The sequence below is a fragment of the Andrena cerasifolii genome, chromosome 14 (genome assembly GCF_050908995.1).
Source record: "Andrena cerasifolii isolate SP2316 chromosome 14, iyAndCera1_principal, whole genome shotgun sequence".
Classification (NCBI taxonomy): Eukaryota; Metazoa; Arthropoda; class Insecta; order Hymenoptera; family Andrenidae; genus Andrena; species Andrena cerasifolii.
Window position 1 is genome coordinate 4757210 of NC_135131.1, and position 25791 is coordinate 4783000.

The 25791-nt window shown below is 42.4% G+C and overlaps 1 protein-coding gene across 1 annotated transcript in view; it reads right to left on the minus strand.

Annotated features, from left to right (window-relative positions):
• LOC143376317 (neurotrimin) overlaps window positions 1-25791 on the minus strand; it is a 139969-nt gene that overhangs the window by 11592 nt on the left and 102586 nt on the right. Inside the window, exons 4-7 of the mRNA XM_076826482.1 lie at window positions 15161-15319; window positions 7345-7473; window positions 5341-5478; window positions 1978-2127 (exon numbers count right to left, since the gene is read on the minus strand). Of these exons, the coding sequence (XP_076682597.1) occupies window positions 1978-2127; window positions 5341-5478; window positions 7345-7473; window positions 15161-15319 (576 nt within the window). The remainder of the gene's footprint in view (window positions 1-1977; window positions 2128-5340; window positions 5479-7344; window positions 7474-15160; window positions 15320-25791) is intronic.

The window sequence follows — 25791 nt, forward strand, 5'->3', positions numbered from 1 at the left end:
ATGTTTGCTTTGTCACCATTTAGAGCGGAGAATGTAGTAACATGTTACAATTTACTCCGAGCTTGAATTTTTGCGTTTTATCTCAGCAAACGAGAAACTAAACATCAAATTACTAAAATGTGTACACGTTATAATAAATAGGGGTTTATACAAAAACCGACTTTTGAAAAAACCGGTTTTCGAATTCCACTATTCCCCAGAAACCGGTTAAACTGGTTTTCAAACTCCACTACTCCCCAAAAACCGGTTAAACTGGATTTCAAATTCCACTATTCCCCAAAAACCGGTTAAACTGGTTTTCAAACTCCACTATTCCCCAAAACCCGGTTAAACCGGTTTTCGAATTTTCACAAAAATATAATTAAAATAGAAAATAAATAATAGTACCTCTTTTAAAAATGTTCAGTTTTTTTAAAATATTTATGGAATTATAAAAATATATCAAAATAAAATATACTTTATACAAAACCAAATAAATAAAAAGAACTAGAATAACTAAAATCCGTACAAAATATAAATTACAAATCTTTATTTCATTTAGTATTTTTCTTCCGAAAATATGAACGCATGAAGATTAGTTGTACAGTAAACTGTTGCCTACTACAATATGCTTGTTTATGCACATAATTTAAACAACATCTAGACTGTGTCAACTGCAGCTCCGCAGGCAAGGGAGCTCCCTTTCGTGCGCTCAGCTCCGCGGGCCGTTTCTGCGCACTGGCGGAAGCCCGTCTTCGATTTAAAACAATGCCTGAAGTAGAGCGGCATTTATTAAGTTGAATTAATTGACTGCGACAGAGCGGCTCGAAAAGGCCGAGCTAAGCGACTCCGGGAGCCCGACAAAATTCAAGTGGGACCATTCTCGACTCGATATTATCGAGTGCCTGTAGAACCGTGTAATTAACAGAAGTTACGATAACGAGAGGATTTCGCCGACTGATAAGTAGAAAAGTTGGCCGATGGGCGGGCGGTTATGAAATTGCTGGGCAATTACGGCTGCTGAATAAATCATTACAAAAATAAATCCATTTAACTGCGCCGGCAAATCTCTCGTTTCAACGCGCCTGCCTAATCGAAAATACGCCGCGATTATGGAATGAAAACAAAGCACACTACTTTGCGCGGAAAGCTGATGACTCTGCTGATAAGTAGGTACCCACATTTTTACAGCTACTGGTGAAGGTAAGTTTTATCGAATTTGCAAATTTGCAGATTTGCATTCTCACCATAAAATATTAATGTCAGCCTTGTTTAAAGCAGCACAACTGAGCAAAATGTACGAAATTATTCTTCGCCTCATAATATGATAATAAGAAGAACGGTTATTTGACGTCTGCTTTTTCTTTTTCATTTAGAAATTTTTGAGCGATGTATAATATGCAGATAAGGAGGCTATACGAATATTTCAGACACTTTTAACGTGATTTTGAGATCATTTTTAATCAATTTCAGTAAAAAATACTAATTTTTTAATATATTGTTTAAACAAATTGAACGAATCTGATTACGTGGTTGAATTGGTTATAAAAAAGTACATCATCTTTGCCTGAAAGATATTTCTCTATAGTGCATAGTGTCAGAGATATTTCACCCCGAACTTTAAGGGCTGATTTCACCCTCTAGATATGGTCTGGGTTTGCCGATAAAAAAATATTTGAAATATTTTTTTCGAGAACAATAATCTACGCAAACCTCATAAAAATCGGCGTGTAACAGTTGGGTGATGCCCCTTGCCAGGGAAATCTTTGCAACGAATTGATAAATAAAGCTGGCAAGAAGTTTACATTATTTCAATCATTTAGGCTCCCACAGAGAATTGGCAGCAGAAAATAGTAGCTCGAACGAGGAACAGAGTCTTGTTTCGAGTGCCGAGAAGCATTCTTTTTTAATTCACGCGCAGTCGTTCGAATTGGAAAACAAATCAGCGAGTGTGAACATTTAATTGCGATTGGTGATTAGAAAGTCCACTGTACTTACTGTAAACCTTAATTTTTCCATCAGTTTCACCTAATGAGTTGGTGGCCACGCATCGGAAGGACCCAAAGTCCTGAGGTCGCACGGACTTTATGGTGAGCCTCATGGTTATCTCGTACTCCTTTGGAATTGCTTCGACTTTATAGTTGTTGTCTGCAAAGGGTGGCATAAAACATCAGTAATTAATTTCTGCAATTTAATTAAGCCCCTCCTCGGCGCGTGTACACGTTTATTTATGACTGACTGCGTTAAAGTTTTGAATGAAGATGCCCCCCCCTATTGTTTAGGTGAATTCTCCGTGGAATAAATAATTCGATGCATCGTCAAGTCTTCGTAATTCAACAGAAACTGCGGTGCTTAACGCGATTACAATCGGAACAAAGTAAAATGGCCATTCGAAGTTACCGAAGAACCACGTCACCGCAATAGTCGTTAGGAGGGTGGCTTCAGACAGCCATTTGATTGTATTCCAACTGCAGAGCACCGTGCACCAGTAACACCAAACAATTTAGCAATATTAAAAATGTCGTCTTAAACGATCTAGAAAAGTTAGATGTCTGGAGGCTCCACAGAATTGGTAGACAGTTTGCGAATTTGTAGCCAAACTTTCAGTCATTCCCCTGAAAGGATCTTAGGGTGTGCGCCGTGGCGCAGTGGTTCTCAGCCTCGTCAAAACTTCACACCACTCTTCAGAATCCTAAGCATTCACCAATTACAAAGCAGCTCAGTCGAGGGTGCTCGCAAAGCCCAGAGAATCCTCAAGCTTTCACGCTATGGACCACCCACTGAGAACCACTGCTGCACTCTACCAAGGCAGGTCTCAAGGAAAAAACGCGCCCTCGCGGGAGTCTCGTTTCATTCCTCCGCCTGTCCCCTCCTTCTCAGACCTGATGATCACAGTGAAAAGGTGTTTGATGAAGCCGCTCATCGCGCACGTACACACGAGTTACGCCTCTAATTTCCTCGCCATGTAATTGCACTTGCCGCTCGTTAAAGAGCTAATTCGTTTTATTCCGAGGGAGCTACGGCGACAAGGGCACCGGCAGTTTCAAATAACAAGAAACTCGCTGGCAGTAAACTTACTATTTCCGCGGCAGCTCGCTTAAGCGTTATGAAACGGCGCGAAGTGGATGCACCGGCGGCCACGTTATTCGCGCGAGCGTCATCCGGGCTGGCAGCGCAGCTGACGTCTGTGCCCGTCTGCCGCGATGTTTTATTCGCTGCTGTAACGCTGTCGATGCAAGAACAGGGGAGGGAACTTGTTCGCGACTTATCAGCACCGCTCGTACCTTCCAGTAACAATTACTCAGCGTGCGCGTACCCTTACGTTCATTTAAATAAAAGGTGGCGCGGCAACTGAACCAGGCTACGCTAGGGCAGAGGGAACTAATGCAAAGGAACACTGGGGAGTACGTTAACGCGAATTTCTGCGGACGGTGCATACTTTAGAAAGAAGTATGTAACATCAGGAGTAGAACATCTCCCGAGTAATATCGTCTGTTTAATAATTTTACAGCGCGCACAGCCGCGTCGAGATTGCGCAAGCAAGTTGCTCGGGACGACGGAGATTCCTATAGCAGAGTGTCCGAGAATAATAAAGAAGTCGCGAAATTCCATTGTTCCTCGGGGCGAACCAATCTCCCACCTGCTTGTATCGCTTCTCAACACTTTCGCATTTTCATTCGCGTCTGTCTTGTTTGTTTCGTTTCGTTTACGTTCAATCTGTAAGTTCTAACGAGTTGCTGTCACGCCACGGGGGAAAAGTTTGCCGCGGCCCGGCGGCCCCCGGCCCGACGTATCAATTAATCCAGAAGTAAATGCTTCCACACTATTCGCGGCAATTAACGGCGCTAATAATTCATGTTCAGAAAGGAGGATTAAGATACGGGCGCGTGGTATCGCGCGGCCGCGGTTATTATTAATTCCGCCGGGGCCGTGTTATCAATTAACGGGCTCGAAATAAGGCGACACGCACGCGCCTTAACCTTCTCCTCCCCGTACGTGCACCTTAACTCGCCCTTTAACACTTATCACGAAGGGTCTAGGCTACGTTTAAAGCGAAACAACGACGTCGGCCGGGGGACAATTAGAGGAAGCCCGCGTTAGCGTTACTCCTACGGAAATTTCGCGTCGTGCCTTTCAGCGGGGGCGGTCGCGGTTACGAGGTAAAGGGGAGTAAAAAGAAACTGCGTTTCAGAGCGTCGATTGTCTCGCATATTCTCGTATGTATAGAAGAATAGAGGGAATGCTTTTTCTGCTTCAAGAGGATAGACCAGTTTCTGGGCAGAGCCGTTGGGGTACCTAGTGCAGAGCAGTGTTTCCCAACGTGGGGTGCGCGGTGAAACTTTTGGGGGTACGCCGTGAGAGGTCTCAGAAGTCGATAGATCAAAATCAGTGGCTGTCCAGTTTTTATAATATTCAAATAACCTGCGACGCCACTCCCCCGTGTAACATAAGGTAAATTTAATGAGGTAAAGAAAACACATTAAAAATAGGTACTTCAGGATATAATTATAAGTTAATAATGTTAAAAAAATCGCTTTATTAGAAATCAAGGATATGTATAAATATTTCCCTGTTTTCTATGAGGATTTTGTAAAAAATATGAGCATGTACAGTAATCTACAGCTACAATAGTAATTAAGGACAGCAATTAGAGGAAAGTCGATACAAGAATTGGTTCTAGAACCGTTTCGGAACCGATATAGGACCGAAAAAATGACGTTTATGGGACCGATATGAGGGGGGAAATAGAAACCGTAACCCGAAACAGATAATAGTTGGAAATTACGGTTCTTCATAACAGTTATTCAGAATAAAGGTTCTTCATAACCATTTGGAGAACTGAAATCGATGTTGTAACAGTTTTCAAGCCCTGATAAAAGGTTGGGAAACACTGCTGTAGGGAATACTTTGATTTTAGTGTACAGGGTGAAATACTTAAAACAGTGCGTTTGAGTGTTTCTGTTGCATTCGAGGGAATGGAGATAAGAGCAAGCATGAATGTATACTTCAATCGAGTATAAAACAGGTGTACAGTTCGCCTAAAAAATATTGTTTTTAATTGGCTTAGGTATCGTTGTGTTATCGAGTGATGGTGTTGGACATTGCTTTGCATATTTCGCGATTGTAGTGTAATGTAGGTATTATTCATGGTGTATTGTATTCTAAGCAATCAGAGTTTAATTTGTGAGTTTTGAGGCATTCGCAGGTTGAGTTGCTTGTGAGTGAATTATTAGATAGAATGTTGTTTGAGCGAGCTTCTTTTTCCATGTTTTTCTCACGGTGCCCATGTGTAATTTGAAAAATAAGTGAATCGGTGAGCGAAAATTAGATCTTTCTTTTCAAGAAAAGGTTCAGACTTACCGTTCGCGATCGTTTCGTTCGATGGCCTCGTCCAATAAGTAATCGGTTTTGGATAAGCCTCGCTGTGACATTCCAATGTAAACGTCTGGCCCTCGTAAGCACCGACTAACTGGTTCTCGATCCAAACCATCGGTTGAACTACGAAAAGAAAACCCCATAACTGGACGTGTGTCGGATACTAGTACGAAGAATAGCACCCTCGTAATTCCATTACATATTATATTATTTGTTCGTCTGTATAAAATCTGGCAAATTTGTGCATACTAAAAAATTTTTTTTTTTATTTGAACACTTTCCATCTTAATATATAAAGCAGAAAGCTTTTATATGTTTGTGTGTTTATCTGTCGCCTAAAAACTTTCGAATGATAAACTCTGCAATCACGAAATGTGCCTCAACTCACTTTGCTTGACTAATCCAGACGAATGCGACTATTTTCACAAAAAAAAAATAAAAAAATATTTTTCTTTTATAAAATCAGAATCTAAATTTCGGGCGAAACCGAGTAGTAAAGCTAGTCTTTTAATAAAAAACAAAAATAGAAATATTCATCCATCTACATAAGTAGTATATTAACAAAACTTTCAGTTTAAAGGATGAATGAATTAAATACTGTAATTTCGTGTTTGAAATGCTAATAATGTATAATAGTGATTTGTAGTTTCTACTAAGAATCCAATTTTTTAAAAACACTTATGCTGAATTAATTCATTCATTCTCAAAAGAATACTATCCTCCCTTCAAACAAAATTATAATTACGACAGTTCTATCGTAACACAAGGAAAAACGCGGGAACAAGTAATTTTAAGCATCCTCCATAAACTGAGAAAGACTCCAACAATTTAAGGAGAGGAAAAACTTAAGATTATACCTACCCTCCGTCTAAATGGAGTTTAATTCAATATCAACTAGGAATTTAAATCGATCCGTCAGTAACTGAAACGATTAAGAAAACTGACTCCCCTGGCTCGCATTAATTGAAAGAGAAAAGTAGTTCACACGAACGGATCGCCTGCGAACTATCGTCAGATGCAATTCCGCCGCGAAAGTCCGCGTTTCAAGCACCCTTATTTTAATCAATCCGCGACAGCGTCGACAGGTCGACTCTGCTGTCGCAGAGCCCCGCCGACGGCGAAAAATATTTAAGGCGCCGTTGCAGCCACGGAAACAATGGCCCTCTGAATCCGCCATTCACGATGTCCCAAGTGGCGTCATTACCGTATGCATTCGGGGGAGATCCACAGCCACGTTGCGAGACTTTAAATCGTATTTTCTGGTATGCATATGTGATGCCCTTCACTGACAAAACTACCCCGCCATCTTACATTATTACACTTTCTGACAGAGCGCCTTTTTGGCATGGTCACGTGATTATTTGACACAAGATTTTTCGTAGCTACGCGCGGGGCAGTGGGTTAATAAATTCTTGGCACAAAGTGTGCAATCATTCGACGGACGATAGAAAGTCTTTCTACTATTTCCCAGGTTGACAACTTGGGATTTAAGAACGGCCAAAGTGTCGCAAAATACATTCCTTATTTTTAGAAGAGCCATAGAAATTTAATAACACAAAAATAAATATGATTTAAGGGAAATGGGAAATGGGAAATGGGAAATGGGAAATGGGAAATGGGAAATGGGAAATGGGAAATGGGAAATGGGAAATGGGAAATGGGAAATGGGAAATGGGAAATGGGAAATGGGAAATGGGAAATGGGACATGGGAAACGGGAAATGGGAAATGGGAAATGGGAAATGGGAAATGGGAAATGGGAAATGGGAAATGGGAAATGGGAAATGGGAAATGGGAAATGGGAAATGGGAAATGGGAAATGGGAAATGGGAAATGGGAAATGGGAAATGGGAAATGGGAAATGGGAAATGGGACTCTAGTGTATTCGTATTCAGTTGACGATCTTTCGACTTTTCAGATAAGTTTCAAGTGTAACACGGTTTAGAATGTTACTTAGCTGTATATTCCATAAGGAGTTAAGGATACCTACAGTGAACAATGAGGACGATCCTCTTACTGACTGTTGGTGGCACTCCGTTCGAAGCTATGCAGAGGTACGATCCCATGTGGAGGCGCGTGACGCGCGTTAGTTCCAGTTCTGAACCCTGAATGCTGGGAACTGTAACAAAGTAGAAAAATATAATGGAAAACACATGGTGTTGTGATAGACTTATGGACTCCACGAGTATGCCTTGCTTTCTGGCCGCACCTCATCTTGTTCACGTCTTTTGTTGCTCGGATAGCAATCCCTTGCCAAAGGTACCTTCTAAACAGGTCCAAAGACATATTGCTCATAAATTGGAGCACAATCACTGAGAATACTAATCCAATTGCTGGGCAACCAACATGAAATAGAACAATATCATTCATCTTACCATGATTCACAAGAAACCATTTTGGTTCACTGTTTAGAGAATTGGCCGAGAGTGTGGCCTATATCCTGACTCACTTGGGTACCAAATAAAACTTTGCTGAGACCATCACAACTCAGAATTGCTCCCAGTCGAGCCTTTTCACAGAATCTGAATACTGTTAAATTAACTCGGGATCTCAGGATTGCATTTTGGGCTCGTTTCGAATTGAAACGATTGTAAAAGACACGCAATTAATCGATTCATCGAGCAATAGACACAAAGCAGTCGCTAATTCGCAATGGCATTGTAATTAACAAGCGGCAGCACTATACCTGTACATCAGTGTACAAAATTTGTTAAACGAATGAATGATTAAAAAGTTGGGCAGCACTGTTTGCATAATCAATGCCTATATCTAACAGTAATAACGCTGTATGGTTACGAGGCTTTTGGGTGGTAGACGTTAAATATGATTATGCCCGCAGCGGCTGCAATCTGCTGGAAAATATTCAAAACCGCAAGGAGTCAGAGAGCGATATACTGAATGCCGGCAGTTCAGGCTTTCAGGGGGAAACGGAAAAGGCGGTTAAGAGATTTAATTAGATTACCTGAAGGAGCATGTAAATAACGTTACCGCATCTGAAGGTACGTTTACGATGCTGCAGCACTCTGACGAACTCGACATCCTTTAGAGAGGAATCGATGTTGATGGGATGCTGTGTACGGAAGCGAGATGGTGGGGGATAACCCCTCAGTGGCCTTGAGCAATCAGTATACTATGCCTCGACTATAGTCGACACCTCAAATATACGTATTTACTATTATTATCAATAATATTAGATATACAGGTATATAATGATTATTTATAGGACACGTATTATTGATAATGTATAACACAAAGTATATAGATATTATTATCAAGCTGTAGACTATCTTCACGTAGAATTACCCATGTAATTATAAGTACTACTACTTCTTTATTTGTTGCAAAGTCCGAAGACTCATTCTGGAGCTTTTACTAACATTTTTCTGTGTGGAGATGGATAAAATTAGTGGAGGAAAATATTGCACTGCCCAGTACCTTCTATATTACCGTTTTTTCTAAAAGAATCCACCGATGCGACTGTACTGTGGCTTTCAAATTGTACCTGCACTACTATATTTTCTTTTCTTCCATGAAATGATGTACATTTTCTGTTATTATTGTCTAGATAGAACTAAGAATGCGTATGGAAAAATTCGTACGTCGTATCGGGCTTCCTTACACTGGTCTTTCTCATTTTCACCCGAGTTTTAAATTTCAATTTTTATTTCAAGCGCTGAAAGCCCCTTTCCCCCCTTTGTTGCAGTAAGTAGATGCCAAACCTTCGGTTCGGTATAACAACGGTAACCTACAGCAGGGAAATATTCGTTATAATTCACGAAGTTATAGAAAGCACAACCATTTCTGTGTGTGCAGTGTGCAACGAAAGGCGCACTTGAAACTCCTAAAAACGACCGCTTTTCAAAGGCAGTCGCGCTTTACACACGCACTAATAACAGCGGAACTTATCAAAGCTGTGTTAATTCCTTGTGGAAATTTTTTTTCCTATTACGAATTCGAGTGAAATTTATAATTTGCAATACAGTGCAAACGTCAAGGGACTTGAAATAATTTTTCATCCGTATTTGTGGATTTATATACGAACGCGCTGGACCTGCACCGAGTAGAAAAATGCCACTGTCCCGGCGAGATAAACCTCACTGACGGTGCCCGCGGATTTTATCGCAGCGCACCATTAGTGTTGTAACTTGAATCGTAGGCTTTCAACTTAGGCACGCTTCGATCAATTCGGACCGTAACAAAAATAAAAAGGCACCCTTAACGCCACTAAGCCAATGATTATACCAAGAAATCTTGCGCACTGACAGAAAATAATAAATGGGTTAATACGATAAACACTCACGAGAAGAATATTTAAACTTTAAAGAAAGAAAATGTAATTCTTTCTTTGTTTAAAATGAAGGCAAAAGCATATATTCTTACGAAAAAAGTAATTTAAAAAAAAAATCCAAGAGCAGATCATTTGAAAGCTGTAAAAGATGCAATGATTGGAAAGTTTCCCTGCAAAAGTTTCAGAGCAACTCTTTTGAAAAGAATTTCACATGTTCAAAATCAAAACTTTATGGCGAAGCAGCCTATAAATTAAAAGAAATAATCCCGAAAGTTTTTATGGAAAAACTTTCTCCGCGATTACGAGCTTTCACGTTCGAGTCTTTTTGAAGTTGGGAGATCTCGGCAAAAATATCCGATGGCATTCGCTTGAATTCTTCTCGGGTTAGTTTAAATTCAATTGGAACCTAAGGAAATTTAAATTAACCCTTTATATGTGAGGGTGGGTCTCGTGGACCATGTGATAATGCTTGGGGTGCCTTTTTATTTCGACATTTTTCACGCGAGAGCACGAAGCAAGTGGTTGCAGTTTTATATTATTTAAAATGAAAATTTTACTCGTGTCGCTTGTACGAATATAATCACTGAAAGCATTTGAATGCTTTCCCTCCAAAAAAAGACCAAACTCAACCGTGTACATAAATAGAGATGAAAATTGGGGAATGCTAGCTGCCATTTCGCCAGTTAGGTAACAAAGTTTCCAGCTCATCAGGTAAGTGTTAACCGCCATAATAGAAGCCCACGAAACGAGCTTCGCTGTTCATCGTACAGAACTTTTTAGTTCAATATCTCTTGTCAGCCTGATACATTGATTGCCATTTCTCATCGTTCCCGTCGAAGTTCAATCTTACAAAAGCCACAATAAATTTACTCGCCGGCGTCGAGTGAGCAACGGACAAAGCCATTTTTAAACACAGTTTCTGGATCCCCAACGATGGAACTCGACCGTCGAACAACCACGAGCGACTGAGTTTTATTTCAAACGTCGCGTCAATGACGTTCCATCGACGACACAATTAATTACGTAAATTTTATTACATTTCAGCGCTGCGAGTGCGCCACGCAGCTCCCCACGCGGAGTTTAATCAATAACTATAGTTTCCCGTAACTCGATTAATTGTCTTGGGCTTCGAAATTGTTTCCAACAGCTCCCACTATGCATCCGTTCCGGTGAATTCGCCGAGGGTTCGCAGATATTTAGAAAAACATTATACACGGGATGAAGCGAGCGATATACAGCAAAATATAGCAAATAAAGGTGAGTTGCAAAATAAAGTTTCATCGTCAATCTCTTGATGAAGGCACAAATAAATAGTACATAAAAATCTGAAAACAAAATGTAGGAGTACACTGTGCTTTACAATAAACTATTTTAATCGATCCAAACGAATGGGATTGAATTTATTACTGGAACCAAATAATATTTAGGTCGAATGCTAAGGAGTATCTATGAGAAACAGATGCAGCAGTTTTTGTCAACCACCGTGGTTCTAACAATTTCGTCGAGAGATATTCGAAAAAGCCTGTGAAATAAAGGAAAGAGCATCCTACTGGTACCTACACTTCGTCTCTTTAAAAACTTGTTGAAAGGAACGTCCAACCCGCCGAGATTCGCTGCACGTGTCACTCGACGTTAGGCAATTAAGAGAGCATTGCCTTTCACCGTTCTGGAATTACCGGCAGGACCCTTCAGCGACGAAGATTCCGCTTTTCATCTAGCTTTATCGAAGGCCCACTCGGCCCCTGTCCGCAAAGCGAGCAAATTGAGCGACGAACAAGGAGAGAGAAAAACGGTGTACAACGACGGGGGAATATTTTATTTTCAACCCCTACTTATCGCCTAATGGAATCACGGATCGAGCGCCCCGCGAAGGAACCGCCGGCTGCGGAGGAAGTAACGACAAATGCTTAAAACGATTCCTTAAAACCGAGCACGGACGGTAAAAGATTCATCCGACGAATAAATCACCGGAAATTCATTCCCATTCTCTGTCCGCGGCGGGCATTCCTCTCGCCTGCTTCTACATTCCCTGCCGCAGTGCTGCGGAACGTGGATGTTCCAAGGGGCAGTTCGGTACACGCGATATTACGCGCTATAGAGTTCCCCTAAACACTCGGGGTGCGGGGAAATTCAATTTCAACTTTTCTTTGGCAGATATGTTAATGAAGTGTCAATGTGACTTGAGCAAAGGGTCTAGCAGGGCAAGCATGGTGAGAATGACCGCAGCACCAAATTTAGTATTTAGGTATGTTTACCAAACAATGCAATTTCAGGTCACTACCCCATCTGGCAAATCGGGTGATATGGGAATAACAATCCTAAACTTTACAGTTTTTTTTCTCAAGAACCACTTAAGTTTTAATATTTTTTTTTAATATGTTCCCCACTCCGACTTCCCTGCAATTTATATAGATAATAGCTAAGTAGTGACGCGTTACCCCAGATTTTTTTCGCAGGTGTCACTGAAAGAATTGCTTGCAGAAACCACCCCCAAAAAATGAATTATTTTATTTCCACTCTTAAGGGATTATAGAGGCGAATGTTTGTGAATCTTTTTGATAAAACGGAAGCATTAATTTTTACGGAACTTTTTGCACTACAAATAGCAACATTTGAAAGAATGGCAGTGCCCACCACAAAACCAAATTTTTAAAAAAGCTCCTCGGGTGTCGGTTGTTATTCTATTATAAAATGTTCTTTAAATGTTGCTCTTTTAAATGCAAAAAGTTCTGTAAGAATATATGCTTCCGCTTTTTCAGAAAAAAATCATAAACATTCACCTCTTTTCGGCCGCCTGACTGGGTATGACTTTCTAATGATTGATCTGCAATTACGAAAAAAAATGTATGTAGTAGAGTTAAAAAGTATCATTCAAATATCTTAAGTGATTCTTGATACAAAAAACTGTAAAGTTTAGGGTTCTTACCTCCATATCACCCTCACCAGAGGGGTTAGAGATCTGAAATTACTTTCAGTGATTTTTAATGCAAAGAGCATTAGTAAGCATAAATACTAAAATTGCCAACCCTTAGAGAAATACGCTGCTGAATATATTCGCTAAATGTCATAGTGAACAATCAAAATGTACCAGGGCTTTAGGTGGAACTTTTCAAAGTACGAAGCAAAGGAAGTTGTTTTAAGAAACGTCGAGATTTCTTGGGCTTATGACAGTTTCGATATTTGAAAAGCACACAGTACACCAAAATATCTGAGAGCTTCGTAGATATCGAGATTCCTGAGACTTTCAAAACTTTCAAGCTGACCACGAGCAACGAGGGCCTCGTAGATTCTCAAGCCTGTGAATGGCGTTAAAATATGCGACGCTTGAAGAGTTTCGCGACTTTCGAAACGTACGGAGCCTTCGGAGTGTTGAATGCCACGAAGACTCACGGATTCCCATGCAGAATAAATATTCAGCACACCTAACAGTTTCGATATTCCTTCAAGGTAAACTTTTACACCTGAACCGGCACGATCCAACTTATAATTACACCGTCTACCGATAGAAACCACTCTTTTCCTGCAACCTCGGTCCTCAAGCTACCCAAAGTTCGTCGCTCCTCCTCCGTGGCAGTTGCCGTTTCTTGCGTCGCCTCAGGAACATCAGAATTTCTCTTTATGCACAGCGAGATGGTTCCGTCTTCGGTGTCTTAACGTCACACTCGGATCCGCGAGCTATGAGAGCCGCGCCGGGGAGAACGGCAAAGGGGCAAAGCGAGAGAAATGGGGTGGGACGGGGCGGCCTAACCCTTTTGCTTACGCACCTGCACACAGCACAATTCGAAACGTCCCCTGCACTTCCGTGCGCAATTAGTCACGAAACGGGCTGAATAGTCGCGCGACGGTGGATGGGAATCGGAGGGATGGCGTACTATCGAGGGAAGGATAGGCGAGCGAGCAATTCGCGCAAGGGCCAGGAATGGTAATTAAGGAGTTAAAGGGAGGGAGGAGGCGACGCTTTGACGGCGGAAAAATAGAGGCGCTCCTCACGTCGGTTCCACGCGACTCCAGCTGATAAGGCTACGTATCTACATGTATGCCGCGTACCTATCGATTTCCGAATTCTCCGACGGAGCAACTTCCTTGCCGGTGTTCCTTGATGGCTGCGGCGGTTCGTTTATATAATTGAAGTATCGAAGCATTAATTGGGGATCCATGTAACGAAGCTTAATTGGCAGGTCGGGCTTCTAAGGCAGATTAACAACTCCGCGGGAAGAACGCGAGAGCTGTAACCTGGTAAGGTAGTTAGCTCGTTAGAAGGGTTGACGAAGCAGGCTGCTCTATCGGGTATCAATTATTGCTGGTAAGTCATCAGGAATCATTCTCGTGTTTCGCCTACCTTTTTCGAAATGTCTTTCGCGATTACTGGATTTCTACTCGATAACGGTTCGTTTTTAATCTTTTATTCCTCGAGTGGCGGCTCGATTTTCACATAATACTTATTATTAGTACCAAGTCTCCAAGGATATAAGAATTTTAACAGGTACGGGTTGGAAACGAGTACGATATCTGCTTCGGTTGTTGAAACAGTTATATGTAAGAACCGAAATAATCTTGGAACAGCTACGAGTGGAAAGGTTCTGGCCTATATTGGTTTCGGTTCCGGTGTTACAGAACTGATATTATTATTATGATTATTATTGTTGTTGTTATGCGTCTTTATTGCATTCAGAAACAAAAGAAAAGAGGAAGGAAATGAAAGAACAAAACTACATATCGCAAAGGCGAGGTTCAGCCGAAAGACTGTTTTACAAACTATAATATAAAAGTAGCTTAATAAATATCAAAAAGATTTCTTTCATTATGTGTTGTATTTACTCAGAAAAATGTCTTTAAAAATAGCTTAATTTTTCGGCCGATCAAAGCAGAATGACCCCTTAAAGTCAGTGTCTCTAGCGACTCCCTTCCTCATCAGAGGGCTAAAGCAAACCAACATTAGAATCTGTAGTAAAAGCTTATTCCGAGGTGGGCATGAATACCATTATAAGTCAAAATGCACCCCGCATCCGGCGAACAGAGAACTACCCACCACCCAAGGATCAACATCAACATACACCCACGAACCCACCATTCGCTTCGAACACTAACTAGCCAAAGCACACCGAACAATAGCGGTCGGGCAGTCGCGCGGGCTACCGATCGCCTTCATCGATTCATCCACCTGTCAAAAGTCGCCCGGCGCCTCTAGTTTCGCAATAAAGATCTCGTGCAATCGGAGAATGCAACGGGCACTGCCGTCTGTCACGCCTTTATTCCCCGGCAGAGGAGCCAGGGGAAGGTATGCTGCCTCGCTACGAGCAAAGTGGCAATATACGTGGAACGAGGCTGCGGGGGTAACAATGCGAGCAGAGAAAGGGGCTAAGCAGATAAAGGAGGGAAAGAAGGGGACGCTCTGTGTGCTGCCTTGGCAAAGTTGGGGCGTGACGGCGGCTGGGGCGGGGGGTTCGGGGGTGCACGGCGAAACGCTGAGAACCAAGGTCTGGGCGAAGGTGTCCCGGGTCATCCAGAGACTACGTACCCTCGTGCCAGGTTGACAGGGCGATCGTGCCTCCTGCTTCACGACGCCACGTGACCGTCGGCTCCGGGGTACCGGTCGCAGCGCACCGTAATGTCACGTTGCTCCCCTCCCTGACCACCATGTCCGTGCTGGTAGGGTAGTCCAGGATATCCGGGGGCACTGAAACAATCACCACATTGCATTGCCTGGGAAACCCGCCTCCCTCGTGTACACACGTAACCAGCGAGAGCCAGCTCGGTCGCGACACCGTCCGCGCGGATAGATGGCTATCTGGGCAGCACCGGGGCCCCGCCGATCTACCGGCGCCCCGCTCTGCATTCGCAAATACACTGCCCCTGGACGCGACGCCTAGCTGGCCAACGACAGATGGGGGCTCGCTCGGCTGTCCCGTGAACAGGGATCCGATTGTAAAACCTCGAATCGCTCGGCTGATCGCGAATCCGCTCGAACCACGTACCAACCTGCCGGTACCACGATGCTGACTCCAGCCACGGGATCGAGATGACTGGAATCGGGAGCGTCGGGGGCACTTGGAAGCGATGGGTATCTTAAATTTCGTGGGGGAGGAGAGTTGAGTTGAGCTTTGTAGCGAACTGAAGTTTAATGATGAATTATTGTGGTTGAAGTTTAAAGGATTGAGAGTTTTGGTTAAGAAGTCTCCCTACCTTCACGGACGAAAAATGATGCGAACTTTGGGGATTTTTTAAAACAAAACCATTAAACATATTTACTTCCAGGTTTGTGGCTTCATTTGTCATCTTTAGAGAATATGAAAAAAAATAATACAAAAATCAGTAGTCGTAGTTGTCTGAAAGGGAAAATTTAAAATTTTATTGTAATCTGTATGAGTGTGGCTATGGCCTGAACTAGATTAAATGAAAAATACTGAAAATTACAAAAAAATGGCAGCGTCTAAAACAGACATCGATTTCTCGAAAAAAATCGCTGGTTTTCTAAGTAGCAAAAGTCTAATTTTGCAAGAACCGACTTAGTTTTAGTACCAACGAGAATGGGACATCTACTGAAGATATATACCAAGTTTGAAGTAAATCGGGTGATTGTTTTTTGAGAAAACAATCGTTTTGAGAAAAACGCGTTTAAAGTTTCAGGTACCGGTTTCTTTAATTAATTCTTTTTTAAAATGTTGCCTAAATATATATATATATATATATATATATATATTTTCTCTTAAAAAAATCCCAAATATATATTTATATATATAGAGAGAGAAACCCTCAAATTTTATTAATTGAAAACTTAAGAGTTTCTCTTAAAAAAAATCCCAAATATCGCGCTTCTTTTCAGGCCATCAAAGTAGGGAGACCCCTTAAAAGACGTCGGTACTCTACTTTCAGTCGTGATAGGGGATGTTGAAATGACGGTTTTTGTATACTTGAGTTCGCGCCTGAGAGACATTAGGTACCTAGCTTGATAATTCCAGTGCGGGAACCTATGTAGGTAAACTGTGCTCTTGTTTATTCACTGTCATTTTGAATAATGTACGTTCACGTGTTTATAGTTGCGAGGGTGGCGAAAGGTGGTTGGCTTGACTCACTACGTGGACATTCTGCTTATTTGCATTCAGCGGTATCGATTTATGTGTCCCGAGATTGATGTTTGATCAAAGTGATTAGGCTGTACGTATGTATCTACTTTGTATTACTGCAAGACGATCTTTCAAACTGGAGAACGTATTAATTATAGCGCCATGGAGAAATTCAGACGTCGAGGAGTTGACAACAAAAGTAATTAAAAGCAATGTTACAGGCACGTGCAGTATATAATTAATTAGGCGCGGACGTGAAAACTTTCCCTATGACGCCAAAGAAATTTCTCGAGCAAAGCAATAGCAATTTCGACGAAATTGTTTCAAAATGCAAAAGATTCGACGCAGCTCGCCGAAAAATTTAACCGTGCCGCGTAACAAGCGACGTGTAATATTAAAAACGACTAAACATGCGCCGATGAAAGGTCCTTGCAAAATTAAATTTCGCTGCGAGCACAGCGACGCACTCCAGGGCTCCTTTGATATTTCATTAATCGACGCTCCGCGTTTCCGAAATTCTGCTTCCTATCGCGCGAAAATGGGCAACGATCGGCAAACGCATTTTTCCGCCGGAGCCGGGCGAGGAATTTCATTCGCGAGTAGTTTAGAAGGCTGAAAAATAGAATGCAGTCGAATATTGCCGCCATACGCTGGCAATGGCCGCCAGACTTTCTCTCCCGCGAGATTTCAAACAATTTCGTCGTGCAGTGACTCGAACCACTTCAAATATTAATCGAAATAAAACAGTTGTATACAACAGAAATTCCGCCAATTAATTAAAACTTAACGATTTCAATGTCTTCGGAACTCTCAAAGCATTCATGTATTACTCAAAGATGTCTCTATCTTCATTAAAAAAAAAAACTATCGATAAAAGTGTTTTTGTCAGTTTGAAATAAATTCCCAAAGACGATTTATTTATTTATTTATTCCAAAGAAGAGATATTTCTTGACCTGGCCAAGGGGGTCTAACCCCTTAATTCCTTTGAGCTTTGTCGCGAATCTAGAATCGCCTCAGATGCGCGTGATCTCGGCAGATGTGGTGAAACGAACGAAGCCTTTCGCTATTATTATATACTCCAGACGATTCCGAGAGGGGTGGGATCCATCAGTATGTAAAGGTACTCCGCCACTGTATGAATAAGCCATCTGGCCAAAGATATTCAAAAGCTTCCATTGACCAAATCCCTGTTTGTCATGAAGACGGCCACTCTCGCAACTAGCCCCTTCTAAGAAGCCGGGCATCTCGCTCCTCCCGCGAGTTCCGGAATACGTGTTCGGAAGCTAAAGTAGACGTATAATGAACTCCGCGGCAAGAAAAGGTGGCCAAGTGTAACGCGAACTTTTTAGCCGGCTTCTGTGCGCTTACAGAACTTGTTGCCCTGATTAGAGTGATGGATGTCCTTGGGACCTAGGGGTAGCAGACGTTTCGCCGATGGTCAATAGTTAGTTTCATAGACAAGCAGGCAAGTTTACGTACACCTTCCGAGGGGACCTTCTCAGGAAACTCCCGGAACTCCTTGAACCTAATCAACTCTAAAACATAAATAGTAAACCGCCCGCGTAGCTGCGCATAGAGCTTCAATAAACAAAACACATTTGAAGTAAGCAAAAGTAGGTGGAACTCTTAAGGAACTTCTCCAAACAGAATGCCTTCACAGAAATACCAGCTTAGACCTTAAAAGCGAAACTTCACCCTGTGCGCACTGCGAAGGGGTTAAAATCAATCCCCGATACACGGGACTGTTTTTCATTCCCATTTCAGTCTTCACAAACGATGGAGCACGTGAAAGGATTACCGTTTGTATGGAAACGGATGAATTCTTCCAAGGAATCACGCGAACGCGAAGTTGTCGGGCATAAAGCAATCCCGGTTGGGCATCACAGATCACAGACAAAAACGTCAAGCGACGCGTGGTGCAATTCGTTTGGCGCTCTGACTACGCCGGGCGCAAACGGGTGGCACACAACAAAAAAAAACGTCGTATCCGCAGATAGTATATTTATTGATACGGGGAAACAATCGCAGCCGAATTTATTATTTCACGCGTGTACGCTCAGCAACGTGCTGTTGTTCTCCTTTTGCGCCGCTCTCTCTTTTTTTTTTCCCCACCCCCACGGCGACCCCTTTCTAGGCCGTAGATTGCGCGGAGCGCAGCTTTCGTCGCGCCCCGGCCCCCAGCAATTTCAACGCTGTTTGCGAGATTGCGATCCCTGTCGCGGACAATTTTGCCCTGAATTCTATTTTCTGGTACTCGTCTTTATTACGAGCAGTAATGAACTTCCGAACTATTGCTGCGTCAGCGGCGAACGCCAGCGGCGGTGTCAAGAACGAGTCAGCAACATCGTGACTTCGGATGCTTTTGTCGCAACGTTTTAATGCAACAGAGGCTTGGAAAGTGACTCGCACGGAAATAATCGCGTTATACGCGTGTCCCGCTCCGCGCGCCGAGGCTTTCAATATAATGAAATCGGCAGGTTAAAATGTTTCACAAACAGTGGACACTTGGGACATTTGTTCTGAAGTGTCACCGTGTTCTCCATTCGAGCAGATTGAAAATATGAGCAGCGGCCTGTGTGTATCATTTCGCCAATGGTCATATCAATTTCCATTCAGTGGAGCCATCAATTCTGGCGCCACTTTTTTTTGTACCAATTTAGACCCATAATTCTTCATCATCGGGATCCGTCGCAGTAACAGATCCATTGTAATTGCCACCATCAGCCATTGTTGCAATCAATTCTGTAGCTGTAGATCAAAGAACTAGGCAGCATTGTACCATTGAGGACTAAGTGGAACTTGAAACTTTCGTTTCTCCAGGATTTTTTGATACCAAGAATATTATTTGATCGAAAGGATTGCCTTGTAGGTGGTTCCAATTTTCGATAAATAAAATTAAAATTGACAAATAAGTCCTGCGAAGGACGCGGTGAAAATAGAATTCACGAAACGAATACGAATACACAAAACGTTCAGTTATGGTTGCAAAGGAAACAATGAATTTTCAATATGTTATATTTTCAATATGAAATTCAATTTAATATAGACTTTTTCCTGGTGAGGCATATGCAATCCAATTTCACGCCCAGCATTCAACGCGTGCACGACATGGACTACTGAGCCATGCCTGACCAAGCACCGAGCGTTACTACTTGGTCAGCTTGCCTAGTACGCAGACAGTCTATAAAGGAGGCGGTAAAGGAAACCTTCCCCACGTTTTTTATCCTCAATTCCTGCGCTACAACCATGGTATAATCTTTGTCATATAGTTGTCATTCCCCTTCTCATAAAATGGGCTACAAGCGTGGGTAAAATAATACAGAATTAATTGAAAAAATCTGTTAAGGGGTTACACCACCTTGGCCAGGTCAAGAAATATCTCGTCTTTAGGGATTTATTTCTAATTGCAAGTGACAAAAACAATTTTATCGGTACAAATTTTTCAATTAAGACAGCAACATCTTTGAATAATATGTACAATTTTTCTCCAAATATCAAGACATTCCGAAAACTTTAAATACGTTAATTTGAGTAAAACTCTATGGATTTTTATACAATTTTTCACAGATGTTCTTGAATGTATTCTCTATTCTTTGATATTTTAATTTTCACCTGAATTATGCGTAAATAAAACCCATTTTCTTACACACGAAAATGAGCTTTTTGCTACACAGTGTAGCTATTTCGTTACTTTTCCAACGAATCGAAAAAAATGACGGTCGGACGATAGAGAATACATTTAAGAACATCTGTGCAAAATTGCATAAAAATCCATAGAGTTTTACTCGAATTACAGCGTACACAATTTCTGAAAACGAGGTTTCGAGAAAAACGCATTTAAAGTTTTCGGAATGTTTTGATATTTCAAAAAAAATTGTATATATTATTCAAAGGTGCCTCTATCTTCATTGACAATTTTTTATCGATAAAACTGTTTTTGTTACTTAGAAATAAATTCCCAAAGATGCGATATTTCTTGAGCTGGCCAAGGTGGTCTATCCCCTTAAGAGTTTAGTTAATTTGCAATCTACTCACTTTGTTCTATAATATTCTATACTAAATAGCCAAAGCCCTCTAAAATCTTAAACACGACTCAAAGAATCGAATGTAGGTAACTAAACAAATTCGATAAAATTCTAAGAACAAAAGGTCCCCACTCCCTTTCATCACAATCTTCCCCACTTCTTCCCCTGCACCCTGTTCCCTTACAGTCACAAGCCTCTCGAATCCGCAGAATTCGCACGTTTCACCCCACGTGCCAGGCTAAAGAACTCGCAACAGAATCATTCCGTGTTCCCACCGGTTGCAGCGTAAAACTCGCGTTCCCCTTGGGCGATTAACCAATCGAAGGCGCGAAAGCGAGAACAGGCTATTTCAGAGTGTGCAACGGTCAAGTAGGGTAACGTTTCCACGATAAACAAGGAATTTAACGAGGGCTGCGCGCGATAACGCTCAGCTTTACGTCCATACACGCGGCCCCGGGACTCCGTGTACCGGAAGTTATGCTTCGCGGCACGCTTAAGGGCCGCGCGTTGCCTCGTCCATCGGCTAATGGAATTCCAGGAATCTCGTTCGAAAGTTAATCGCGCGTTCGCGTCCGGAGCATCGCCGCGAAAGGTATCTAATTAACCCTCAGGAACAGTCGCGCTAACTTATTTACGAGCGCGCATCTCCGTCGAAGAGGAAGGAACAACACGGTCGCGTGGCCCCGCGCAAACATAATCTCCTCACGTTTCGCGGGCCCCCGCTGTCCGCCCAGCTGGCCCCGAACCGTCCAATTACGCAGACCGCGGACAAAGTGACGCAACGGGCCCGCGAGCAACGAGCGCCTCGGCTCGATCCGTCGATAAATCGCGGACGAAAGGGCTCGGAGGGAATAAACAAATTGCAGGGGTGGCCCGCCTCCAACCGCCATTCTCACGCCTCGAACAACGCTCCGTGAACGATCGTTACGACCGATAAAGAAGAAATTTAACGAAGGGCCACCGTCGGACTAAACCATACACCCGCAGCACGCGTACTGCCGTGCTCAGCGACTGGCAAATGGGCTCCTTGCAAGCCGTGGGAAGGCCGGCCAGTTATTAGGGCGAGGGGGCGCGAGTCGCCAGGAAGGTGTTTAATAGCTCGCCAAGAGTACAATCGCCCTCCAAGTTTCGGTACGCGGTGTACACTTTACATACATTTGCATCCCGCTGCCACAAATCCCACCACCGGTGGAACACCACCACCACCACCACCACCACCGCCCCGCGTTCAGGTGTCTCTATCTTGGCGGACAGACTCGTCCAGTGGCTGCTACCTTGATTGCACTGTGTTCAAAATACCTACGTTAAACGTTTTTGATAAATCTGCTGCCTTCTTCGCGTGCTTCGTATTGGCCCGTCGTCTAATACCGTCGTGGCTAAACATGCGTTCGAGGGTTGCTATTTTAATTGAACAGTGAACTGATCGAGGTGAAAGGAGTGTCTTTACAAAAGAGGGTGTGTCTCACCAGCGCACTTAGGATTTAATTTTGAGGGTGAGCTAAGTTGAACGAATAAAAATATTTCTAATGCAAGTTTAATAATAATCATTAGGCGATTACGAAAAAATTATTTAAAGAATAAAATCCCGCTTTCTTTTTACTATGATCTTTAATTACTTTAGTCATGGTTAAGTTAATTAAGGGGTCTCCCTACATTGACAGCGTGAAAGGGAGCGTGGTATTTGGGATTTTTTTAAGAGAAACCCTCAAATTATATTAATTGCAAGCTTTATGCCTATATTTGTACATATTTAGGAAATATATTTAAAAAAATTAATTAATATATAACTCCGGATATAACCACTATTTTTGTATACAATTCTCTTTTTTATATTCTCTAAAGATTGACAAATGAAGCCACACAGCTGGAAGTTAATATATTTAATGGTTTTGTTTTAAAAAATTCCCAAAGTTCGCATCATTTTTCGTCCGTCAAGGTAGGAAGACCCCTTAATCCCTTTTTTCCCTTTTTCTTTGAGGGGTGCCAGGGTCCCCTCGCTGGGTGCGCCACTGGTGTGTCTTACCTACAGATTTTAATTTTCTAAAAGGCGTTAATATTTTAGAAATACTATTGATCGCGACGAACTCTTCGAATCTATTTCTTTGGCAGAGAGGTGGAAACGCGGCTTGGAAATTTTATAATATTTTCGAGGGCTTTCGCGGTCGTGAGTCCCGCGGCTTGACCGACTCCGCGGAGCCCTAACGACTTGCTAGCGAATCAGGGTTTATTACAGAGGCATTTTCAAAATAGCTCGATCCTATAAGCGCTGTAAACTAATTTAAACATCCATCAGGTTATTAAAAAAAATCGGGTGGTCCTGGCGTTGGTGGAAAGTACTGTAAGGGTTATCTGAAACACAAAAACGAACAGAGATTTTTAATCTATATAAATGTGGCTATCTGTGGTAGTAGATTCAATGCCGTATCTGTTACCGTTCCTTTTTTATTTAAAGAAGTTTTCCCGATTTTGGAGCAAAACCATTTTCAGACTCAAATCAGGACGCTTCATCTTCTTCAAAAGGTTGCCATTTTAACATTTTTTTATTTTTCTTAATACATCTACTACCACAGATAGCTACATTCATATAGATTAAGAATCTCGTTTCCTTTTTGTGTTTCAGATAACCCTTACAATACTTTCCGTCAACGCCAGGACCACCCGCTTATTTTTCAACGCTCTTTCGGTATCCGCCATGTTGTTCTTTCACTGTCGCACAAAAATTCAGAACAATAGCTCAAGATACAGTAAAAAAGCCTGTCAATCCTCGAATTAATTTGCCGAACAGTTTTCGCACAAAAAATTCACAAAGGAATACCTATTCGTCGGCCCAACAAGGCGCAATTCCCCCTCGACTACTACGAGCCAGCAGAACGCAGAATTCTATCCGTCACAGCCACGGGTCACTCTTTAAAAGGAATCCAAAGGACCTGCACCTCTGGCAAAAGCAGCGGCGCACCCCCTAACCGTCGTCTTCGCACAGCGACGCGATAATTAGCCCCCGCCACTCTATTGACTAAACTAATTCGAAATGGAAACGTCTTAATAACCAACCTGCCCGCTCCCGCTCGCATAATGAAGCGTCTAGACGATATTAAGCCGCGCGCGTCTTTAATTTAGCCCGGCCGCGTAAGTTTAGAAGTCCAGGGCCGACGATACCCGGGACAGGGCGCAAACTGCCTGGGAAAATAATCAGGGATTAAATATCGGTGTCTCGTGGCTGCAATCACGGCCTCCCAGCGACACTGCGCGGTGGATGTTGAGGGGGTGGGGAAGTTGGGGGAAGTTTGACAAGTTGGCGGTAACAGGAACGCTGGTACCAAGTGCCAAGAAAGTTCCGCGGAGGGATCAGTTGATGCATAGCCGCGGAAGAAGGATGCGCCACGCCAGGGAAGGACGTGTTCCGCGGGGCACAGGCGTCAGAGTTAACGTGCACACACGGAAAACGCTGACTCTGCCTGTTCTTAGTCGAGTTTCACAAGAGCCGGTCGAGGATCCACGAGTTTCCGGGGACGCGGGATACAAGCTCGACCAGCCACTGCGGACGGCCGATTCGCCTGCAAGTGTTTCGCTGTCCCTGCCCGCGGCCGATGTAGTGCAATCTGGCTAGGGGTATCGACTAGAATCTGCGAGACCCGGGTATTATTAAACGCGGACCTGGGTCGCTGGGTTTTAAGGCGCTGCGCTCTTGGGGAGGTTTGTTACGTTGAACGCCATCTTGGTTAGACACTGGGAATGCTGACATTGAGCTACACACACTGTCGCGGTGGTCATTGGAGTTGGAGTGCTCTTTGTACCTCTCGCCGAAAGGAAGTGGAGAGTTTGTCAGACTTAATGGGAGGGGTTTTAGTGGGGTTGCTTTGGAATATCGTCTCTGCCGGAAGGAACGAACTGTATTCTGTGCCCTCCCGAGAAACAGATACCATCTTCACGAAGAGTTTTGAAGTGTGAAAGAAAACGGTGCTAAAATCGTGTAGTATTACATTCGCTAGAATCTTTAAGGGTGCTAGGCAGTCGTTCTAAAATGAAGCACTTCTGTTTCAATTAATTACAAAGAAACAAACTGAAAGTGGGACTTGTTCTTTGGCATGTAGTTTGTTGACATCATAAGCTTTAAAGGACATGTTTGTTTGGTCAAAAGTATGCATTATATATGACGCTACAGATGGATCTTTAAAGAGGCTTCTTAAAACAGTTTCTTTCGCCTTGCAGTGGTAACTCAAAAACGGAGGCTTCAATCGTTTCAAATCAAACTCGAGCATGTTCATGAAATATGTAGTTTCGGACCGGACCTGAATTGAAGTTAATGAAAACTCTTATTCTTTATGAAAAGGAACTAAGACCTCATGTTTTGGGGCTCGGGGGAGGGTGAAACCTCATTAATGGGGTTTTAGTTTCTTTTCATACAGAATAAGAGTTTTCAGTAACTTTAATTCAGGTCTGGTCCGAAACTACACATTTTGTGAACATGTTTGAATTTGATTTGAATCGATTGGAACCTCAGTTTTTGAGTTATTACTGCAAAACAAAAGAAAATTTTCTAAAAAGCCTCTTTAATCCATCTATAGCGTCATAAATAATGCATATTTTTAACCTAAACATACATGTTTTTTAAAGCTTGTGACGTTAATAAACTTCATGCCAAAGAACAAGTCTAAGTTACAATTTATTTCTTTGTGATTAATTGAAACAGAAATGATTCATTTTAGACAGGAACGACTGCCTGGTACCCTTAACACATTAATTTCTGGCAGCGAATTAAGAGGATACATATAATATACCAGTCAATTCGAGCGTGGAGGAAATTTTCAGGGTTAAAATTGCTATAACAGTCGATTTTTAGTCAACTGGGCGATAAACACTGGAATATTAATCGGCTGCCGGTAGGTAGTGTGTTATGATAAATAAAACTATTTTAGTAATTACGTCACCTTTCTGTGTTTCTTGATACATTTACGTAGTTCGAGCAAACTCGCGATCATGGAAGGAAATAAATTTAACGTAACGTGACGTGTAAAGTAGTTTAGCAAAATCCCACTGAAAGTATCAAAGTTTATATATA